This window comes from Sus scrofa, chromosome 2 (genome assembly GCF_000003025.6).
Source record: "Sus scrofa isolate TJ Tabasco breed Duroc chromosome 2, Sscrofa11.1, whole genome shotgun sequence".
Taxonomy (NCBI): Eukaryota; Metazoa; Chordata; class Mammalia; order Artiodactyla; family Suidae; genus Sus; species Sus scrofa.
In genome coordinates, this window is record NC_010444.4 from 87234088 (window position 1) to 87255933 (window position 21846).

Consider the following 21846-nt stretch of genomic DNA (forward strand, 5'->3'; position numbering starts at 1 on the left):
ATTGTCTCTGCAGCAGCAGATTTGATCCCCAGGCCTGTGCAGTGAGTTAAGGATCCAGCTAGCACAGCTGTGGCTCAGATTTGATCCCTGGCCTGGGAACTTCCGTAATGCTGTGGTTGCAGCCAAAAGAAGAGGGATGTTTTTGTTTCCATTTGACTGGCAAAGAATCTGAGACAGGTTAGCTAGTTGAGTAAGTGGCAGAACTGGTTTACGTAACTCACCTGTTTTTAATAAAGCTTTTGCCTTTTCCACTTTGGTAGTGCTGTCTTGAGAGAGAGATGCCTAAGAAATAGAAGATGTAGTCCTGGTCTGTGGAAAATTTCTCACCTATTTTGGATTTTAAAAACTTATGCAAAGAAGATATATCCAGGAAAAATAAAACAAAAATGTAAATATGTGGCTCTAAGTATTGAAACTTTATAGTCAAAGAAAGGTTTTTTTGAAAGAGAGTAGCTAGGGGATGCTGACAAGCCAATTGACAATGGGGTATTTCTCTTAGATTTCAGTGAGCAGTGATACAGTGTCAGAACTGGGAAAATGATTGTTTTGAGAGCATTTATGCATTTTCCACTGAAGTTTTTACATGGTGGAAAATACACATGAGATAATTTTAAAATTCAAAATTCTTTTGTTTGCTATATGTATGATTTCAGAAATTTGTCCCCCCCCCGCCCCCGCTTTTTTTGCAGCTGTGCCTGTTTTCCAAAACAGCGCAGATGTACTTGGGTAATTGATTTAAGTGCTATGTTAGAACTTGGTCCAAAATACCGTTTTAGTTGATTGTTGGTATCCATATTTGTCTTAGAAAAATATTTATGAAAATGAAGCTTCTGCATTGTTGCATAAGGGTGTGGTGACCTACTTGAGGTCAAATAGGAAGATCCTTCAGCAGAATGAGTGTGTAACCAAGATCCTGTGTTGCTATGTTTTTATTTTTTATTTTTTTGTTTTTGTCTTTTGAGGGCTGCACCTATGGCACATGGAGGTCCCCAGGCTAGGGGCTGATTTGAAGCTGTGGCTGCCAGCCTACACTATGGCCACAGCAACATGGGATCCAAGTTGCGTCTGTGACCTACACCACAGCTCACGGCAACACCAGACCCTTAACCCACTGAACAAGGCCATGGTCAAACCTGAAAACTTGTGGATACTAACTAGTCAGGTTCACTAACCACTGAGCCACCATGGGAACTCCTGTTTTTATTTTTATATTAGGTTTCCTTTTATACTTAGTTTTCTGTTTGAATGGAACCTTTAAGGAAGGCAACCAGTGAGTATTTAAATAATTTTATTAATTTACATATTAATTCATTTGGTATTATAAATTCAGAGGAAGGAGTCTTCATAAAACGCCATCTAGTATAGACTAAGTCGGTTGGCAGTAGAATGGAGCCTCTTCAGCACTTAAAACGGGGTCTCAATTGAGATGTGCTATAAAATGGAGGGTGGTCTTTGATTATGAAATAATTGCTGTTTGTTTGAACTCAAAATGCCTTTTACTACCGGAGTTATGTTGAGCACCCTGGGTACGTTCCCTGGCCTGCTCTCTAAAACCGAAAGCATAAATTACTAGAAGAATTACCTCACCCTTGAGCAATGGTATGCATTTCTGGGGAATGTTTTCCTTTTCAGTTAGGCAACCGTTTAAACTGCCTCCTGCAGCTTGATTCTCACCAGTTTGAGCCACCAGTGATGGCATTCAGAGCTTCAGGCAGGATTTCTTCTGGGGTGGGGGTGGTGGTTTGGGGTGAAGGGACAGGGAGACCCACGTGTGTGGGAGAAGTGTGGTGCTGTCAGTAACATCCATAGTCACATTTCTCAGGACCGGGTTTACTGTCATATTATTTCTTCAGGAATAGGCTGCTTGATTCCTTTTCTGTTCTGCTAGTTGTTGACACATATGCTTTCTGTTGTCACATAAAGCAGCAAGATCTGCAGAAGCAGCCAGAGAAGAAAATCCCAAGTATGGGCGTGCTCAGGTGGTGGTTTCTGACCATAAAGGACATAGGTAGTTGATGTATGTAAGTAAGAACTCCTCTAAGTCGATTCAGGACATGGAGTAGATTGAGATCCTAAGACCTGGATTCTAATCTAGGCCCCGCCACTAATGAGTTGGTGCCTTTGGACAAACCTCTTTGGGCATTTTTAATGAGTAGTAGTGAAGGCAGAGAGGAAGATGTTGAGTTAAATAATTTCTAATATCACTGTCGCTTTTGAAAATGGAGAAAGCTCTTAGCTCCAGGCACTGACTGGAAGTAATTGTACACAGTAGTTTACCTAACTTTATACCACAAATGCAATTTCTGTATTGTCATACCTGTCTATTTTTTCTTGAAATGCATTTCTTTTTTCTTTTTCTTTTCTTTTTTTTTTTGCATTTTCTAGGGCTGCTCCCATGGCATATGGAGGTTCCCAGGCTAGGGGTCTAATCGGAGCTGTAGCCACTGGCCTACACCAGAGCCACAGCAACGCTGGATCCAAGCCGAGTCTTCGACCTACACCACAGCTCACGGCAACGCCGGATCGTCAACCCACTGAGCAAGGGCAGGGATCAAACCCGCAACCTCATGGTTCCTAGTCGCATTCGTTAACCACTGCACCACGATGGGAACTCTCCTCTTTTTTCTTTTTCTTTTTAACCTTTTCCTTTCTCCTTTGTGTCTCACTGTCTTGTCTGTCCCTCCTGGAACCAATCTTCTTTGTTTCTAGTCTCATTTAATGGTAACTATTGCCTTCTGTCCTTCCAGTGTTATTGGCTGGAAGTGCTTGAGTCCTCTTTGACTCAAACAGCTTCCTTTCCCACATCTAATCAGTGGCCACATCCTGTCACTTACACCTCCAGCAGATATTACTGGACTGTCCTTTTCATTCCTACTAAACTGTCCCAATTCAGGTACTCATGTGAGATAACACAGTGGCCTATCTACTTCCCTGTCTCCGGTTTCTCTTCTTCAAATCATTTTTTTTAGAATTATGTTTTAAGGCAGAGTTCAGATTAGGTCTTCTCTCCTTAGAAATGTGTACATTGGAGTTCCCATCGTGGCACAATAGTTAACGAATCCGACTAGGAACCATGAGGTTGTGGGTTTGATCCCTGGCCTTGCTCAGTGGGTTAAGAATCCGGCGTTGCCGTGAGCTGTGGTGTAGGTTGTAGACATGGCTCAGATCCCACATTGCTGTGGCTCTGGCATAGGCCAGTGGCTACAGCTCTGATTAGACCCCTAGCCTGGGAACCTCCATATGCTGTGGGAGTGGCCCTAGAAAAGGCAAAGAGACAAAAAAAAAGAAAAAGAAAGAAATATGTACATTGATTATGTATTGCCTACTTAATAGTGTGCCATGTGGGGCCCTCCATGATTTGGCCTCAGACTATTTTATTTTAATTTTGTCAATAGACTTTATTTTTACAGCAGTTATGTTTACAGAAAAATTAAGTAGAAAGTCTTCTTAGACTTTTCTCCTAGACTGTCTTTTTAGTCTTACCCTCTCTGATATGCCATTTGCTCCAGCCGAATCATCTACTTTCCAGCACCCACCCCGACTGTGACCACCTCCCCTAGGCCTTTTATTGGTCACTGAATGGAGTAAGGAGAGACTGTGTGTGGTCCTAATGCCTGGCTTCCCTAGGTTATCTCACCTTCTTCAGTGGGTCAAGATGAACCTCCCATGCTAGGTATATTCACTTTAATATTGCTGTGTCATAAATAAGCACAAACGAAGCAGCTTGAGAAAGCACATTATTATTTCACCATTTCTGTAGGTTAGGAGTTTGTGCACAGCTTAACTGAGTCATTCATTCAGGGTTGCACAAGGCTGTGATCAACGTGTTATCATCCGAAGGTTGATTGGGGAAGAATCTGCTTGCAAGCTTGTTCAGGTGGTTGGTAGAGTTCATATCCTTCTAGCTGCTATCAGCTGGAGACTGCCCTTAGGTCATTGGTGCTGTCCACAGTTCCTAGAGGCTGCATGGCTTCTTGCCACGTGGGCTTCCCTGTCATGGACACTTATTTCAGAGACTTTGCAGAGAGTCTCTCATAGATGGTCTTCTAAGATGGAGTTTTACATAATGTAACCTATGCTACAGCACTTTTACCATGTTCTGTTGATAAGAAGCATGCTGCAGTCCTACGTGCACTCAAGAAGAGGAAATTATTACAGGACAGGAACACCAGAGGGGAGAAGTGTTGAGGTTCACTGAGGGCCTGTGCACCACACTGGGAATAAGATGGCACATTAGGATTAAGATTGTATTACTTCATATCTCTTCATGCCTGTATAAAAGGATTGAAGTGGAGCCCCCAGGACACCTATCCCTCCCTGCCCTCAACTCTTGACTGCCTTAAGCGTATTGGTACTCATTTCATTATGCCCTGGATTCCCGTTTATGCCATTCTGTAATAGAAGCCCCAGACTCCTTCTTATTCTTAGATTTGAATCTGCTTGATGCTCTGCATATTACTTCTTCTGCGCCCTTCTGTTTCCGTAACTCCTGAAACTTTCCATTCTGCTCTCTGGAAGTCAGCGTACAGTTTCATCAAAGTCCCCTGTATCTTTATCTTTTTCTCTAATTGTTTTGTCCTTTGTTCTCTGGAAACTGTCCTTTTTATGAGGACACTGTCTCCCCTATAACTTTCCCCACAGCTAGTTGCTTTTTCTCTCACAGATCTCAGGCACCTGGGCATAAAATTGAGGTAGATATCATCCTTATTTCTAGTTGCTGCTTCTAGACCTATTCTTTCTCCTTCCTGTCTGAAAAATCCCATGCCATCATTTGAGTCTCGTTATCAGATTATAATTGGGTACCGCAACTCATTGTGACTGTCATCTACTGATCCCTGAATTACTTGTTTAATTTCTCTCTTTTTTTCATTTCTTAATTTTAGCTCTTGGTTCGCTATTACTGTTAATAACACTATCCCTTTTTTGAGTTCTTTGGGTTGATCTTGCCGGCATCCTGCCTTTCAGTGCCTGGACCTCATCTCTTGCATTGATTTTTGTCTTCCATGTCATCTGAAGTCACACACTCCCATCTCTTGTGTTCTTTTAGTTGCTCTCTTGATTTCTCAGTTTCAACACGTCTTTCAGCTCTACCAAGACCTCTGGTTTGTTGATCCTACTACATCACTGCCCTTTATGCACATCTTACTCTCGCCTCTCAGCTTAAATTCCACATTGAGTCGTTAAAATCACTCTCTTGCATGCAGTCTCAACTCCTTTGCCTTCCCCTCTCCTCCTTCCTTGACTTCATCTCTTGGCTAAAAGCCAAGCACTGGTTAAACAACTCTGTCTACTCTCTGCCCTTTCCCTTGTAGCTAAATATGGAGACACGCACAGAACCATACTGGATGGTCTCACTTTTCGTTCATGCTTCGTTCTAAATTGTACTGAATGTCCTAGTTATGTGTCTAATCTCTTCTTCTCTCTCCCTATCATTAAAATCTCTCTCCCCATCCTCACTCAGCTGATGACTGCTTCTGATTTCACTGAGAAAACTGAAACAACCAGTAGGGGACATCCACTGCCTTTCACCATCACACCTACCTACCTACCTACCAGCATTGATACTCTTATGTTCTGCTCTCCTGCCTTTTACTCAGAGATGAACTACCTGTGCTTCTATCTAAAGCCATCTGCTATATGTGTGTAGTAGGTCCCATGTTCTTTCACTTAAGAACCTTGCTGAATTACTTCTCTATTACATGACTAGCTTTTTCACTTTCTACTGGATCATTCATGCCATCATAAAAGCATGTGTTTTCTTCTATGTTGGGAAAAAAAATCAGAAAAATTTAATATTAATGTAACAGCTTTATTAGATACAATTAATATACCATATACCCATTTAAAGTGTCATTTAATTGATTTTAGTGTAGCAATAGATTTGTATAACCATTACCAATTCCAACTTCAGAATATTTTTGTCTCCCCCCCACAAAAAAGATACCTCGCATCCCTTATCAGTTACCTCATACTCCCTGTCGCTCTCCAGCCATAGTCCAGTACTGATTTACTTTCTATAGATTTGCCTGTTCTGAACATTTTATGTAAATGGGATCATTAGGAGTTCCCGCCATGGCTCAGTGGTTAACAAATCTGACTAGCATCCAGGAGAACACAGGCTTGATCCCTGGCCTCGCTCAGTGGGTTAAGGATCCAGCACTGCCGTAACCTATGGTGTAGGTTGCAGATACGGCTTGGATCCTGCATTGCTGCGGCTGTGGCATAGGCTCACATCTGCAGCTCCAATTCACCCCCTAGCCTGGGAACTTCCATATGCTGCGAGAGTGCGGCCCTAAAAAAATAATAATAATAAAAATAAATAAATAAATGGAACCATTAAATATTTGGTCTTGCGCAACTGGTTTCTTTTAGTTAGCATAACATTTTCAAGATTCAGAGATGTCGTGGCATGGATCAGTACTTCATTACTTCTTATTGCTTTATACCACATTTTATTTATCCATTCCTCAGTTTATGGGCATTAAGTCTGTTTCCAATTGGGGCTGCTTTAAACATTTGTGTACTAGTTTTTGTGTGGACATATGTTTTCATTTGTCTTGGATATATACATAGGAATGGAATTGTAGGGTCATATGGTAATAATATGTTTAACATTTGATGAGCTACCAGACTGTTTAAAAAAATGGCTGCACCACTTTATATTCGAATCAGTAGTGTCAAAGGGTTCCACTTTCTTCACATGCATCCTTCACAGACTTGTTACTGTCTGACTTTTTGCCTGTAGCCATCCTAGCAGATGTGAGTGATATATCCTTGTGGTTTTGATTTCATTTCCCTGATGGATAATGATATTGAACATTTTTTTGATGTGCTTATTGGCCATTTGTATGTCGTCTTTGGAGAAGTGTCAAGATTCTTTGCTCATTTTGAAATTAGGATTTTCAGGGTTCCCCTTGTAGCCTAGTGGGTTAAGGGTCTGGCACGGTCACTGCTATGGCTCAGGCTCTCATGTCTGGGAACTATTGCATGCCATAGGTATGGCCAAAAAAAGAAAATTGGATTTTCTTTTTGATACTGAGTTGTAAGAGTTTGTTACATTTTCTGGATACAGCTTTCTTATCAGTAAGTGATTTGCAAATAGAGTTCAGCCTTGAACAACACAGGTTTGAACTATGTGAGTGCACATACACATGAATTTCTTTCACTAAATATGTACTAAGTACAGTACTCTGCAATCTGAGTTTGGTTGAACTCCCAGTGCAGACCCTCCACTATGGTTATATGTGAATTTTCATCTGTGTGGGGGGGTCAGCACCCCTAATGCCCCCTGCATTGTTCAAATATTTTCTCCTATTCTGTGTGTTATCTTTTCATTTTCTTGATAGCTGTTGTTTAATATACAAAAGTTTTAAATTTTGATGTAAAATTTGTCTATTTTTTCTTTGGTTCCTTCTGTTTTTGGTGTCTTATCTAAGAAGGCATTACCTAATTCAAAGTCATAAAGATTTACTCCTCAGTTTTCTTCTAAGAGTTGTAAAGTTTTAGTGTCTACTTTTAAGTTTATGATCATTTTGACTTAATTTTCATGAATGGTATGAGATAGGTATCTAACTTTTTTCTTTTGCATGTGGGTATCCACTCGTTCCAACACCATCCATCGAGAAGACTGTTCTTTCTTCATTGGATTGTTTTGGCACTCTTGATGAAAATCAATTGATGGTTAATATCAGGGTTTATTTTTGAACTCTAAATTCTATTCTGTTGATCTTTATCCATATGCCAGTTCCATACCATCTTGATTATTGTAACTTTGTAACAAAACTTTACCTTAACCTTCATTTCCCTTTCCAGTCGGATTCTCACATCTCCATCCCTAAAAAACTGCCTCTGCTCCAGATGCTGCAGAACTCCTCTAAAGCGCGGTCTACTTTTTTTTTTTTCTCAGTCCTTTCTCTTAAAAGTTACTTCAAAAAGGCTTATCCTCCCAATACTCCACCAAAACACACCTGTCAAGGTAGCCAGTGACTTCCATGTCACTAAATCTAGTGGTAAAATGCCAATCTTACCCTTACTCCATCTACACACAGCACTGACACTTGATCACTACCTCATTTTCTTCACGTGGCTTTCAGAGCACTTAAGGTTTTCCTTCTTGATGTCCTTTGCTGACTTCTCTCTTTTCCCTCCTAAAATTGAGGTGTACCAAGAGTTAGCCTTTACGTCTCTATCCATGGTCACTCAAATAGTTATTTCACCCAGTCTAAAAGCTTTAAATACCCTCTTTATGCGGATGACTGCCACATCTAAGTCTCTAGCACAAGATTGGATTCATACATTCCCCTGCTTAGTAGACACGGCTACCTGGATATCTTAGACATTGCAAATTCAACATGTTGAGTACTGAACTGAGCCCCCTCCTTGTAAACCTGCTCATTTTAAGTCGTTTTCATTTCTATCCTGTTACTTGCTTAGGCCAAAACCTTGGTGATATTTCACTATTTCCATTTCTTTACCCATCACACTTCTGTCAGGAAATCCCATTGGCTCTCCCTCACAAATCATACAGATCTGATGCCTTAGCCACCACCTCATGGCTTGAGTTGACATTATCCCTTGCCTGGATACCCGCAGTGGTGGTTTTCTGACTACTCTCTTCCTCCTTCCAGCTTTACTATTTTCAATTCAGTAGCCAGAGTGATCCCTTGAAAAAAAAAAAAAGTTGAGCAGTTCAGTCTCCTGCTTAGAACTCTTCACTAGCTTTTGTTTTTCTTCAGAGTAAAACCCAGCGCCCTTAAAGGGGTGTACAATCTGGTCCCTGATATCTCTCACTCTTATCTCCTCACTCTTTCCGTTGTGTGTTCTTTTCCAGCATCCTCGTCTTCTTAGGCCAGCCATTCTCCTAACTTTGCCTTGGTCATTCCTTCTGCCTGAAATAGTCTTCTTCCAGGTAGCTGCTGCGTTGACTTCTTCACTTTGGCTTCCTTAGCCACCTTGGCCAAGTTATTTCTACTCAACCTGTTCTCATGACTCCTTTACCCTGTTCAATTTTTGTTATTCCATAACATGTTACTGCCTTCTAAGATTCTCTGTAAAGTATTTATTGTAGGTGTTGTTGATCTTTTATTGCTAGACTATGAGTTCCCTACAAGGGTAGGGATGTTTACCTGTTTTGCTCCTTAATGTTTCCCAAGTGTCAGTAATGGTTTGTGGCACATAGTTGTTGATCAATGACTGTTTGATAAGCGTATGAATAAACATCTGGCCACACCTCTCTTCCATTATGTGGCTTTCTCTACGTGGAAACCCCCACTCTCGTATATCCCTCCTTTCTTTCTTCCTATTGCATACCACCCCCTCCAGTTATTCTCATCATTAAAAGTCTCATTTTATTTTATTTTATTTTTTGGCCAGGCCCAGAGCATACAGAAGTTCCTGGGTCAGGGATCCAACCCATGCCGCTGCTGTAACCAGAGCCACAGCAGTGTCAACACTGGATCCTTAACCCACTGAGCTGTGAGGGAGCTCCTAAGAGCTTTTTTAAAAAAGAGTTATCTATTCTGATGAAATTACTTCAATTTGTCCTGATTCTGACAGTAGTATGTTTAATTTTCACCACCCCGAATAACAAGGGAATCTGTGTTAGGCATAGCCACCGTCAGTTCTTGTCTGCTCAATCAGAGACTGATAAGGTCACTGGAAGCTGCAAAACGTTTTCCTATGTTTTCGTTTTACGTTTCTTTGGCAGGCCCTCTATTAGGTGAAAGAACACAACAGTGGTTTATAGAGCTGTAAACTTTGTTGCCTCCGAGGGGAGTTCTCAAATTTTAAGGGATATAAGGGTCACCCTGAGGAGCTTACTGAAAATGTAACCTTGTTAAAAATGCAAACCCCTTCTCTTCAGTTTCTGAGTTTTTGAACCTGTATATCCACAGTGAAGCTTAGAGTTTGCGTTTTCATTAAGCACCAGGGCTTTCTGATGCATGAAATCGATGAACACATTAAGAAACGTTGCTTTAGACCTGAGTATTCTTAGAAATGTTACTGGTTCACAGATAGACGAGAAAGAGTCAGAAATAGCAAGGAGAGATTTTCTTGAATAGCTGTTTCGAATATGGAAGAAAACCAAGACGGAGAACATATTTGATTTGATTCATTGTTTCATTCTTGTGGACCTCCTGTACCATGAAAGGATCTTATTTAATAATGAAACATCTTTGGAACTTGCACTGCTGAGAGCTCATCTGTGACAGAAAAATCCATCCACTATTATATTTCTATCATCGTTACAATGTTCTTAATTTCACTGAGTGAAAATACATCTTCCTATAACTTACAACCATTGGTCCTACTTGAGTTCTCCAGAGCCACACAAAATAGGCAAACATAGTAATGTAAATGGTGTTAAAATATAAAATAATAACTACATAAAGTATAAAAGAATTAGAACTTTTGGAGTTCCTGTCGTGGCGCAGTGGAAATGAATCTGACTAGGTACTTGCAGGTTTGATCCCTGGCCTTGCTCAGTGGGTTAAGGATCTGGCGTTGCTGTGAGCTGTGGGGTAGGTCATAGACACGGCTTGGATCTGGCATCTCTGTGGCTCTGAGGTAGGCTGGCAGCTGTAGCTCCGATGTGACCCCTAGCCTGAGAACCTCCATATGCTGCGGGTGTGGCCCTAAAAAAAAAAAAGAGAGAACTTTCATGTAGATTTTAAAAATACAATCTATGCCTAACTGGTGAAATTTCATCCACCATGGAAGAAGGATATACACCCTTGCTGTGGCCAGAGCTCTGCCCCTGAGGTCATTCTCCAATTCTCCTTCCTTGTCTAGATTTATTTTTTTCTCTGTCTCCATCTTTGTACCTTCTGCTCTTTTCTCAATTCTTGAGGCTTTTCCCAGGGGCTGTCACAGCAGTGATAGACACTGTTTCAGGATGGGCAGGAGGAGAAGAGCTCATCTTACTCTCGTATATCCAGCTGCACTAGTCCATTTTTCTACAGATGGGTTGACTTTCCTTCTGTATCTGCAATTTTGATGAGTGTAAATGAAGGAGATATACTCAGTGTCCAATGAGGTGGAAAGATACTACTTATTGCATCTCAAATATTCTTTCATGGTTCCTAGTTAGATTTGTTAACCACTGAGCCACGACGGGAACTCCCAACTCTTTTAATACTTATAAATAGGTATTTATTTGTTATTTCCCCTTGGTTCTCAGTAGCTAATCTCCCTGGATTTAGACGTCAACATTGGTAATTACTTTCTCTCATCAGTTTGGAGCCTTCTACTTGGGCTTCTAATGTTGCCGTTAAGAAAACAGCTCTTGTTCTTACTGGCATTCCTTTGTGTACATATTGTGCCTTGTTTTTTTCTTTCTTTCTTCTTCTTCTAGTTGTATTGAGATATAATTGACATATGGCACTGTATAAGTTTAAGATGTCCCGCATAATGGTTTGACTTACATGAAATGATTACCACAAAGTTTAGTGAATATGCATCATCTCATATAGATACAGAATGAAAGAAGTAGAAAATCAAGGTTTCCTTGTGATGAGAACTCTGAGGATTTTACTCTCTTTTGTATGTAATATGTAGAAGTATTAATTATACTTACCGTGTTGTGCAGAACATCCCTAATACTTATTTATCCTATAACTGGAAGTTTGTACCTTTCAGCTACCTTCATCCAATTCCCTCCCCATCCCCCAACCTCTGGTAATCACAACTCTGATCTCTTTTTCTATGAGTTTGTTTGCTTTTGGAGTATAATTGACTTACAGCAGTAATTGAGTTCCTGTTATATACAGCGTAGTGATTTGATATTAAATGATCATCACAATAAGTCTAGTTATCACCTGTCACGGTACAAAGGTATTACATAATTATTGACTCTACCCCCCAGACTGTACATTTCATACCCCTAGTTCATTTATTTTGTAACTCGAAGTTTGTGCCTCTTAATCTCCCTCACCTGTTTCTCTGTTCCCTCTATCCCCCTGCCCTCTGGCAGGAAGCCGTTTGTTCTCTGTATTTATGAGTCTGTTCCTATTTTGTTATGTTTGTTTTTTTCCTTTAGATTCCACATATAAGGAAACTCATGCACTATTTGTCTTTCATTGAGTTATTTCACTAGACGTGATACCCTCTAGGTCCATCCATGTTGTCACAAATGGCAAGATTTCATTCTTTTTTATGTAAGTAGTATTCCATTGTGTATATGCCACATCTTCTTCATCCATTCATTTCTTGATGGTTCTGGACCTTGCGGTGGACTGGGCTGTGTCCCAGGGCTACTGGCCTGCTGATGGGCAGGTCTGGATCCTGGCACTGATAAGCTAGAGGGAAGATTCCAAAATGGTGCTTACCAGCACCAGTTCCTCGTAGTAGAATGAGCTCCTCCAAATGGCTGCCACCAGCACCTGTATCCCCAGGTGAATCCCACTTGCCTGCTGCCTATGTGCGAGGCTCTCCAAGATTAGCAGGTGGGTCTACCCCAGGCTCCTTTCAGATGACTGCTTCTGCCTGGGGTCTCAGAGGAGGTGACAATTTGTGTGCACCCCTTGAGAGTGGAGTCTCTGTTTCCTGCCATTCCTCCTGCTCTCCCCAAATCAATGCCACTGGCCTTCGAAGTCAAATGTTTGTGGGGCTCGTCCTTCCAGTCAGGATCCCAAGTGGGGAGTCCGCTGTGGGGCTCAAACACCTCTCTCCTTGGGGAGAGCTTCTGTGGTTGTGATTATCCTCTCGTTTGTGGGTTGCCTACCCATGGGTGTGAGCCTTAACTATCCATCAGCTCCGCCCTTCCTACCGTCTTGGTGTGCTTCTTTCTTTATCGCTTAGTTGCAGGTCGTCTCTGCTAGTCTTCAGGTTGTTCCCGTCAACAGTCGCTTTGTCAGTAGTTGTAATTTTGGTGTGCTGATGGGAGGAGGTGAGCTCGTGGTCTTCGTCCTCCCCCATCTTGGTCACACCCCCTTTCTCTTGATGGTTTTAAGATCTCTTGTTCTTAGGGTTTGCTCTTTCACTATAGTGTGTCTTGGTCTTAAGTTTTTTAAAGTCTGGGTTGGATTTTTGGGATTCTTTTCTTTTTTCTTGTCTTGTCTTGTCTTTTTGCCTTTTCGAGGGCCGCTTCCCATAGCATATGGAGGTTCCCAGGCTAGGGGTCGAATCCGAGCTGTAGTCACGGGCCTACGGCAGAGCCACAGCAACGCAGGATCCAAGCCACATCTGCGACCTACACCACAGCTTGTGGCAATGCCAGATCCTTAACCCACTGAGCAAGGCCAGGGATTGAACCCGCAACCTCATGGTTCCTAGTCGGATTTGTTAACCACTGTGCCACCATGGGATCTCCTTTTTTTGTTGTTTTTTTGTTTTTTTTTTCTTTTTAGGGCTGCACCCATGGCACATGGAAGATCTCAGACTAGGGGTCTAATTGGAGCTACAACTGCCAAGCCTACACCACAGCCACAGCAATGCAGGATCCAACTCCTGTCTGTAACCTCACCACAGCTCATAGCAATGCCAGATCCTTAACCCACTGATTGAGGCCAGGAATTGAACCTGCATCCTCATGGATACTAGTCAGGTTCGTTACTGCTGAGCCATAATGGGAACTTCCTGGGTTGGATTTTGGAGTTTTGAGTCTGAAAATTAGTGTCCTCACATTCCCTTAGAACATTGACTTTCCCTTGTTCCTCTAGAGCTCAGTTATACCTTCTCAGTCTATCCTCATTTCTCTTAACCTCTCCCAATTGCCAGTTTTTTTTTTTTTGTCTTTCTGCTACATTCTGTGCAGTTTGTTTAGACCCATTTCTATTTCCTTAATTATCTCTCCATCTTTATGTAGTCTATTGTTTTACTTGTCTATTAACTTTATAATTCCAATTATTATAGTTTTCTTTTCTAGAAGTTCCATTTGTATCTTAAAAAGATATTTAGTCAATTCTTAAAGTCTCTTTTTGCTTAGTCATACTTTCATTAACTTCTTTTCTTTTTTTTTTGTCTTTTGTCTTTTTAGGGCCGCTCCCACGGCATATGGAGGTTCCCAGGCTAGGGATCTAATTGGACTCTTGCTGCCAGCCTACACCACAGCCACAGCAACACAGGATCGGAGTCGTGTCTGCGACATACACCATGGCTCACAGCAACACCGGATCCTTAACCCCTGAGCGAGGCCAGGGATCACACCAACAACCCCATGGTTCCTAATCGGATTCGTTTCCACTGTGCCAAAATGGGAACTCCACCATCTTTTATTTCTTGGTTAATAAGCATATCTGTTTTATATATTTTGTATCCAATAATTCCAATGTCTTTGGTCTTATTTTGTAGTTTATTTGTCTGTGGACCCTTGCTTATGGTGGTTTGCTTCCTTCTGTGTTTAAATCATGAGCCAAAATTACTTAGAACTTGAGTGGTGAAAATTCTTTGAAACCTGGTTTTAAAGTGTGTTCCTCTGCTTTTGCTAGGTACTTGAGGTCACTACAAATTAGGGATACTTTGAAATGAAAATTTCAACTTCGATGAATATTTTATCTATATCAATCAGAGTGAATTCTGGCCCCAAGCCTGCAAGGTTAGGAGTTCTCAGGGAAGATTTTTTTTTTCCTTTTGTATCCAGAGTCAAAAGCAAGATAGGCAAGTATTCATAGTTTCTTTCTGTGAAGCCACTTTTTTTTTTTTTAAATGATTTTTGTTTTTTCCATCATAGCTGGTTTACAGTGTTCTGTCTGAAGCTGCTTTTTTGCTTATCTACTGAGAATGTCACTTTTTAGGAAGTCCTGGCTTAATGCAGAAATGACAAACTGATTTTTGTCTTCTACCAGCTCCTAAGTTTTATCTCCAGCTTATTAAACCCCAGTGATTTTGTTAATGGCATGGCATCAGGGCTCTTCTTTGTTTGGATTTGCAGGTTTTCCTACTTTCTGGCCACCTGGGATTTCTCATCAGCTTAGTCATGTATTTTTAATATTATTTAAATGAAATTTGATTCAGCATTTTTAGGTACCATTAGCCGGGGTGCCTCTCCAGATGTGTAGTCTGCAGTGTTGCCATAAATGGGAGTGTTGAGCGGATTCTTTTAATTTTCTTTTTATTGATAGGTGCAGAAATGAAAAGTTGGAAGAGAATTTGGAGCCATCGTCAGAACAGGTCTTTAATAATTATGACAAGAACTGTGCTTGGCTTGAGAGAGCTAGCATCAACAAATTTGAAGAAACTAGCTATCAGGTTGCGATCAGTGGATTAGAGATTTGTGCTTCTCCAGCATCCCTCATGCTTGCTAGTCCACAGGCATCCCTTACCTTCAATATATCAAATACTAGCTGTAACCTAGCCTTCATTTTTATTTACTAATTCAGTGTACTTTTTCATTTCTTATTTAGAGCATTTAGAACGCGGTTTCAACTGGAGGAATGCTTGAGTAATTTTTTGTGTGCTTTTTCTGAAGTATGCTGTCAAACTGATTTTGTCAGGCATCTTATTTGGTCACTGTTTTGTTATTGCTACTTTTTTTTTCTTCCGTTTTTGGCCACACCCACGGCATATGGTAGTTCCTGAGTCAAGGATTGAATCCGAGCTGCATCTGTGACCTACACCATAGCTGTGGCAATGCCAGATCATTAACCCGCTGCACCGGGCTGAAAGATCATTCGGCAACACCAGAGACAAGATGGATCATTAACCCACTGCTCCACAGCAGGCACTCCTGTTGCTGCTACTTATTAAGCTGAGAGAGTGATACTTTAGGACCATGATTTTCTAGTTGGAGAAGAGTTAAGATTGACCAACTTCAGTTTTTCTTCCTGGTAATATGAAATGTTAGAGTAGGGGAACAGGTAGTTGGAATAGAGAATTTATCATTCTTTTGGGAATAAATATTATAGTGGAGATAAAAAATACAAGAAAATGATTTCCTGTCATGGCTCAGTGGAAAGGAATCTGACTAGTATCCATGAAGATGGAGGTTCAGTCCCTGACCTCGCTCGGTGGGATAGGATCCGATGTTGCCATGAGCTATGGTGTAGACCGAAGATGCAGCATGGGTCTTCTGTGGCTGTGGCTGAGGTGTAGGCCAGCAGCTGTAGGTACGATTAGACCCCTAGTCTGGGAACTTCCATATGTCATGGATGCGGCCCTAGAAATACAGAAGAGAAAAGAAAAAGCTTTTAATCCAACTATTCAGAAATAATATCAATGTTAACTTACTGATATCTTTTAAAATTAAAAATGGGGATTATACTGTATATACAGTTTTGTTTTATAACTTACAATTGGTACAAACTTTCCCCATTTCATTATTCTTTTAAAACTTTTAAATAGCTGGATAATATAGGGGATCTCCTATGGATGGATCATAATTTATCAATTTATCCATATTTTGTCTTTTGTTAGACATTTAGGGTATTTCTTTTTTGCTTTTGTAAATAATGCTGTGGGGAGCATCTTGGCATGCACACATTTGTGCATATCTTGGATTATTTCTATACTATATTTTTTAAGAGTAGGGTTGTAGGGTATAAATACTTCAGTGACTCTTACGCATAATGTCAAATTGCACTCCAGGATTATTGTATGAACTAGTTTATATTCCCAGTTGCTGTGTGTCAGAAGTATCCATTTTACCAGGCCTTTTCCAAAATGTGGTAGTAGTCTTATGGTAATGATCATTTTAAAAAAATAGGTGAAATTTGCATTTCTTTGATTACTCATGAGGTTAACATTTTGAATGTTTATTTTCCTTTTGTATTTCTTTTAGAAGCAGGCTGTTACGGGTTTCTTAAAATGAATTTTTCTCATATAACGTGGTCCTCTATTTCTTATTGATTTGTACATAATGAAATCTATTAACTGTCTATATGTTGCTTGTTACTTAGATTTTCCTTTTAATCTTGGTTATAAAATGCTTTATATCATCAGAGTTCTCAATTTTTATGTAGTCAGATATGTTCCCTTTTCATTATGATTTCTCCTCTTTTACCCCATGGCTGTTTTCCTCAAGATGAGGTAGTCATCTGTATTCTATGTGCTATGCTATTTCTAGTATCTTTATACTAGTTGCATTTTTTTTCTTTTTACATTGGACTTTAATCCATTTGGAATTCTGACAAGATACAGTTTTCTGATTTTTTTTTTCCCCAAACGTTTAAATAATTGTCCCAGCACTATTTATTGATAATCTTTTTTTTTTGCCCACTGTTGTAAGCGACTACCTTGGTCATATGCTTTAATTTTTATATACACCATCATTGTATGTATACTGTAATTACAGAGCTTGGTATTTCAGACTTCATATTATCCTGTGTCATGGCTGTGGAATGATATGTTACTTTTTGTATTTTTTGATTACTAGTGATGTTGAACCATTAGTTCATATTTTTATTAGCCATTCCTGTCTTCTCTTCTTTGTATTGCTTGTTCATATGTTTTTCCCATTTTTCTGTTAGTAGTTTGTATTGTTGTGAATTTGTAACAGTTATTCCTGTATTCTGAGTAGCATTTTTTTGTTGTATCTGTTATAACCATTCTGTGATATGACTTTTCACTTTATTATTAAATTTAAGTGTAGTTGAGTTTGTCTTAAATTTATGGTTTATGTGCTTGCTAATCTTATTTTTAATGATATTTACTGATCATTTACTGTTTCAGGCACTGTTGTAGGCACTTGGGATACATTATAGATAGGATACACAAAGGTTTCTGCATTTGATTTTTGAGAAGCTCTTATGTACCAAGTTCATAAAAATATTCATGTATATTTTTTCTAAAAGTGTTTAAAGTCATGAATCCACCTGCGATTTATTTTTGTATGTGATGTCAAGTAGGAAATCTAGTTTAATTGTTGCATCTGGTTAACCAGTTATCCTAGCATGATTTATTTATATCAAAGCATAGTTGATTTATAATGTGTTAATTCCTTCTGTAAGCAGTGATTCAGTTTCTCACACACACACACACACACACAGACACTCTGTTTTTAAATTTTTTTCCATTATGGTTTATCTCAGGATGTTGAATATAGTTTCTTATGCTATATAGGAGGATCTTGTTCTTTATCCATTCTGTATATAATAGTTTGCATCTACTAACCCTAAATTCCCAGTCCATCCTTCCCCTCTCCCCTCTCCCCTCCTCCCTCTCCCTTGGCAACCACAAGTCTGTTTTCTGAGGAACCTCCATACTATTCTCCATAGTGGCTGCACCGACTTACATTCCCATCAGTAGTGAAGGAGGGTTCTCTTTTCTCCATACTCTCTCCAGCATTTGTTATTGACAGACTTTTTTTTTTTTTTTTTAATCTTTTTCTAGGGCTGCACCCATGGCATATGGAGGTTCCCAGGCTATGGGTCTAATTGGAGCTATAGCTGCTGGCCTACACCACAGTTCACAGCAACACTGGATCCTTAACCCACTGAGTGAGGCCAGGGATCAAACCCCCAACCTCATGGTTCCTAGTCGGATTCGTTAACCACTGAGCCATGATGGGAACTCCTATTTACGAACTTACTAATGATGGCCATTCTGACTAATGTGAGGTGGTATCTCATTGTAGTTTTGACATGCATTTCTCTAATAATTAGCAATGTTGAGCATCTTTTCATGTGCCTGTTGGCCATTTTTTGTGTCTTCTTCAGAGAAATATCTAGTTAGGTCTTTTGCCCATTTTTCTTTTCTTTTCTTTTTTTTTTTTTTTTTTTTTTTTTTTTGCATTTTAGGGCCACACCTGTGGCACATGGAGGTTCCCAGGCTAGGGGTCCAATCAGAGCTACATCTTCGGGCCTATGCCACAGCCACAGCAACACTGAATCTGAACCATGTCTGTGACCTACACCACAACTCATGTCTTTTGACCATTTTTCAATTGGGTTGTTTGTTGTTTGTTGTTGAGTTGTATGAGCTGTTTGCGTATTTTGGAAATTAAGCCCTTGTAGGTCACGTCATTTGCAAATATTTTCTCCCATTCTGTAGGTTGTCTTTTGTTTTGTTTCTGGTTTCCTTTACTGCTAGCACCGTTTGTTGACTAATACATTATTTCACTGTTTTGTGGTTTGACCTCTGTTGGGTATCAAGTTTTCGGGAGTTTGTTTCTCTCTACTCTTTCTTGGTATATTTCTATATCTTTGGCATATGTACCATACTCTTTATTACTGTTTTAAGTCTTGATATTGTAGGTCTGCCTATGTTATTCTCCTTTAAAATTGAGTTATTCTTATATCGTGGCATTTCCATGTAAGTTTTAGAATCAGCTGTACTCCATTTATATCTTTAGTTGTGTCTGGCTTCCTTTTTGGGGATGTTCTTTGCTGTGTCAGGGTAAAATCAAGCTGCATAGGTAGTGTTTTCTGACTTTAATAGTTTTTCTGATCTTTGAACTTCCCTTTGTACCTGCTTGCTGTGTGTTTTCTCTTTTTCTTTTCTTTCTTTTTTGTATTTTTCTCATGGCCATTTTAAAGAATACTTAAATTTTTTTTAGGGTCTCACTGACAGCATATGGAGGTTTCCAGGCTAGGGGTTGAATCAGAGCTGCAGCTGCCCACCTTCACCACAGCCACAGCAACACAGGATCCGAGCCGTATCAGTGACCTACATCACTCCTCATGGCAATGCCTTTAACCCCCTGAGCGAGGCCAGGGATCGAACCCACATCCTCATGGATACTAGCTGGATTCTTAACCTGCTGAGCCACAACAGGAATTCCCAAGATATTTTTACTTTAATAAAAGTAGCGTAACAGGGGGAGAAGGCAAATAATAGAGAAGCATATAAAGCAAAAGGTGCAAGTCCCTTTGATAGCAATTTGCCGAGACCTTCCACATATTTTTCTGGACATGTATACATGTGTGTGTTTATTAAAAAAAAAGTTGGCCATACGCATACTGTTCTGTAGTTGGCTTTATTTTAATTAGATTTAAAAAGGCATTCTTCGATAGCATTCATGCCTTCTAATGACTGTACTGTATGTATCTACATCTAATGACTGTACTGTATGTATCTACATTAATTTAGTCAGTTCTCCTTTGATGGACTTATAGATAGCTACCTACTTTTGAACTTGAAGCTACTTTTAAATAGTATTGATCTTCCCTGGCAAAGGAGAGATTGTGTGGTTGATTTTCCATCTCCCTAATGCCTTCCCTCTTATTCTTTTCTAGGAGTGTTAGCAGGGTTATGCCAAGAGCTCTTCTCCTGTTTACTTTTTAAGGGCACTGGCACATAGCTTTGTTAGGTGAGAAGAGTTGACAGTAAACCTAGTTGGTGGTTAAACCTTGGTGTAAAGTCTTCAGTTTGGTGCTATCTAGCTTTTGCTAAAAAGAAATACTTAAGGTTTTTTTTTGTTTTTAATATATAGTGTTCTGGAGGAGCATGCTCATGGTGCACTCTTAGATAGAGCAGCAATATCGAAGAGTTAAGAAATGGGTGAGTTTGAGAAAAGGAAAATGAAGAGCTTGAGCAGCTCCTTGCCAGATGCTTGATCTATGAGATTAGGGGAGCATGTGAGGCAGTTCTTAGCATTTTGGGTTTTATTGGTGTTACACTTTTTGAAAGAAGTTGAAGTTGGATTTCTATGTTCTGAAATTTGTCTTTTTCTTAATCTTTCTAGCCTCCCCCAGGCAATGTGAAAATGCCTAATGTACCCAGTACACAACCAGCAATAATGAAACCAACAGAAGAACATCCAGCTTATACACAGATTGCAAAGGTTAGTTGATATTACATGTGTAAATTCATATTGGAAATTCCAATATTGATTACATTTGCTTTGAGAGAAAAAGAATTCTTTGTATTAGTGAGTTCCTCATTTATTTCTTAACTCACTTTTGAGTCTGGGTTAGGCACCCTCTCAATCCTTTAATACTCCTATCTCTTGTCACCTTATAATTATTTGCTTTATTTCAGTACTAGAAGTTATTGAATTCATATATCATCTTGGTGTACAATTTGTGTAGTGAAATTTTTATTGCTTTTGGTCTCACTTTTTAATGCACAATTCCATTAAAATAACAGTGGTAGATTAGTAGATACCATTGGAAGAGAGTTCTGATGGTTAAGCAAAGCACAGTGGTAGGAAGTAGAAGGTGGCAAAATACCAGGGAAAAAAGAGATGAATAGGATGCCTGGTATTACATAAAGGCAGGTGGAGTTACAAACCAGAATTTCTTAACCATATCCTCCTTTCATTTCATTACCTTATAAAATATATTCTATAATATTCTTGCACTGAGAACCTTATGTACCATTTAATCCAATCCATAAGAGCCGGTTCAGTTGCCCTCTTCTCCATTAGTCTGTTTTCCTCAACTGGTCTTTTTGTCCTTGTCCCTTACTCTCATTTAGGCACGAAAGTCACCTTAACTTCATTTTCCCAAATACTTTAGGATTTTGAGTGCTCTGACTGAGTTTTTTCTAATCCCAATGGGCCCAACATTTCCACTGAGGAGTTTCATAACCAGAAGGCCAAAATGGGCCAAATATTTCCAAAATATTTTCTGCAACTATAGTCTTTAGTGAATTCCTATATTGTGGAAGAGCATTTGCATTAGGCTTCTAGCAGAATAGAGAAGTAGGATTAAAGTGGAAGTATGAATGTTACTCTATTTTATACTTCTGACAACCTACTCACTTATTTTCTGTTTGTTTGTTTGTTCAGGAACATGCCTTGGCCCAAGCTGAACTTCTTAAGCGCCAGGAAGAACTAGAAAGAAAAGCAGCAGAATTAGATCGTCGAGAACGAGAAATGCAAAACCTCAGTCAACATGGTAGTATCCAGCGAAGTTTGCAATAAAAATAACTTCTAAATGCTTTAAGTCATTTGTTTTGGGGATAAAACTCTGCCCTTTTATTCTAGCAAGGAGTCCAGTCTTGGCAGTTTTCTTATTTCATAGCTCTCTG

At 39.7% G+C, this 21846-nt stretch overlaps 1 protein-coding gene across 1 annotated transcript in view; it reads left to right on the plus strand.

Moving 5' to 3' along the window:
- Nucleotides 1–21846, plus strand: part of SCAMP1 (secretory carrier membrane protein 1) — a 102682-nt gene that overhangs the window by 23249 nt on the left and 57587 nt on the right. The window contains 2 exon segments of the mRNA NM_214245.1: nucleotides 20558–20656; nucleotides 21605–21713. Of these exon segments, the coding sequence (NP_999410.1) occupies nucleotides 20558–20656; nucleotides 21605–21713 (208 nt within the window).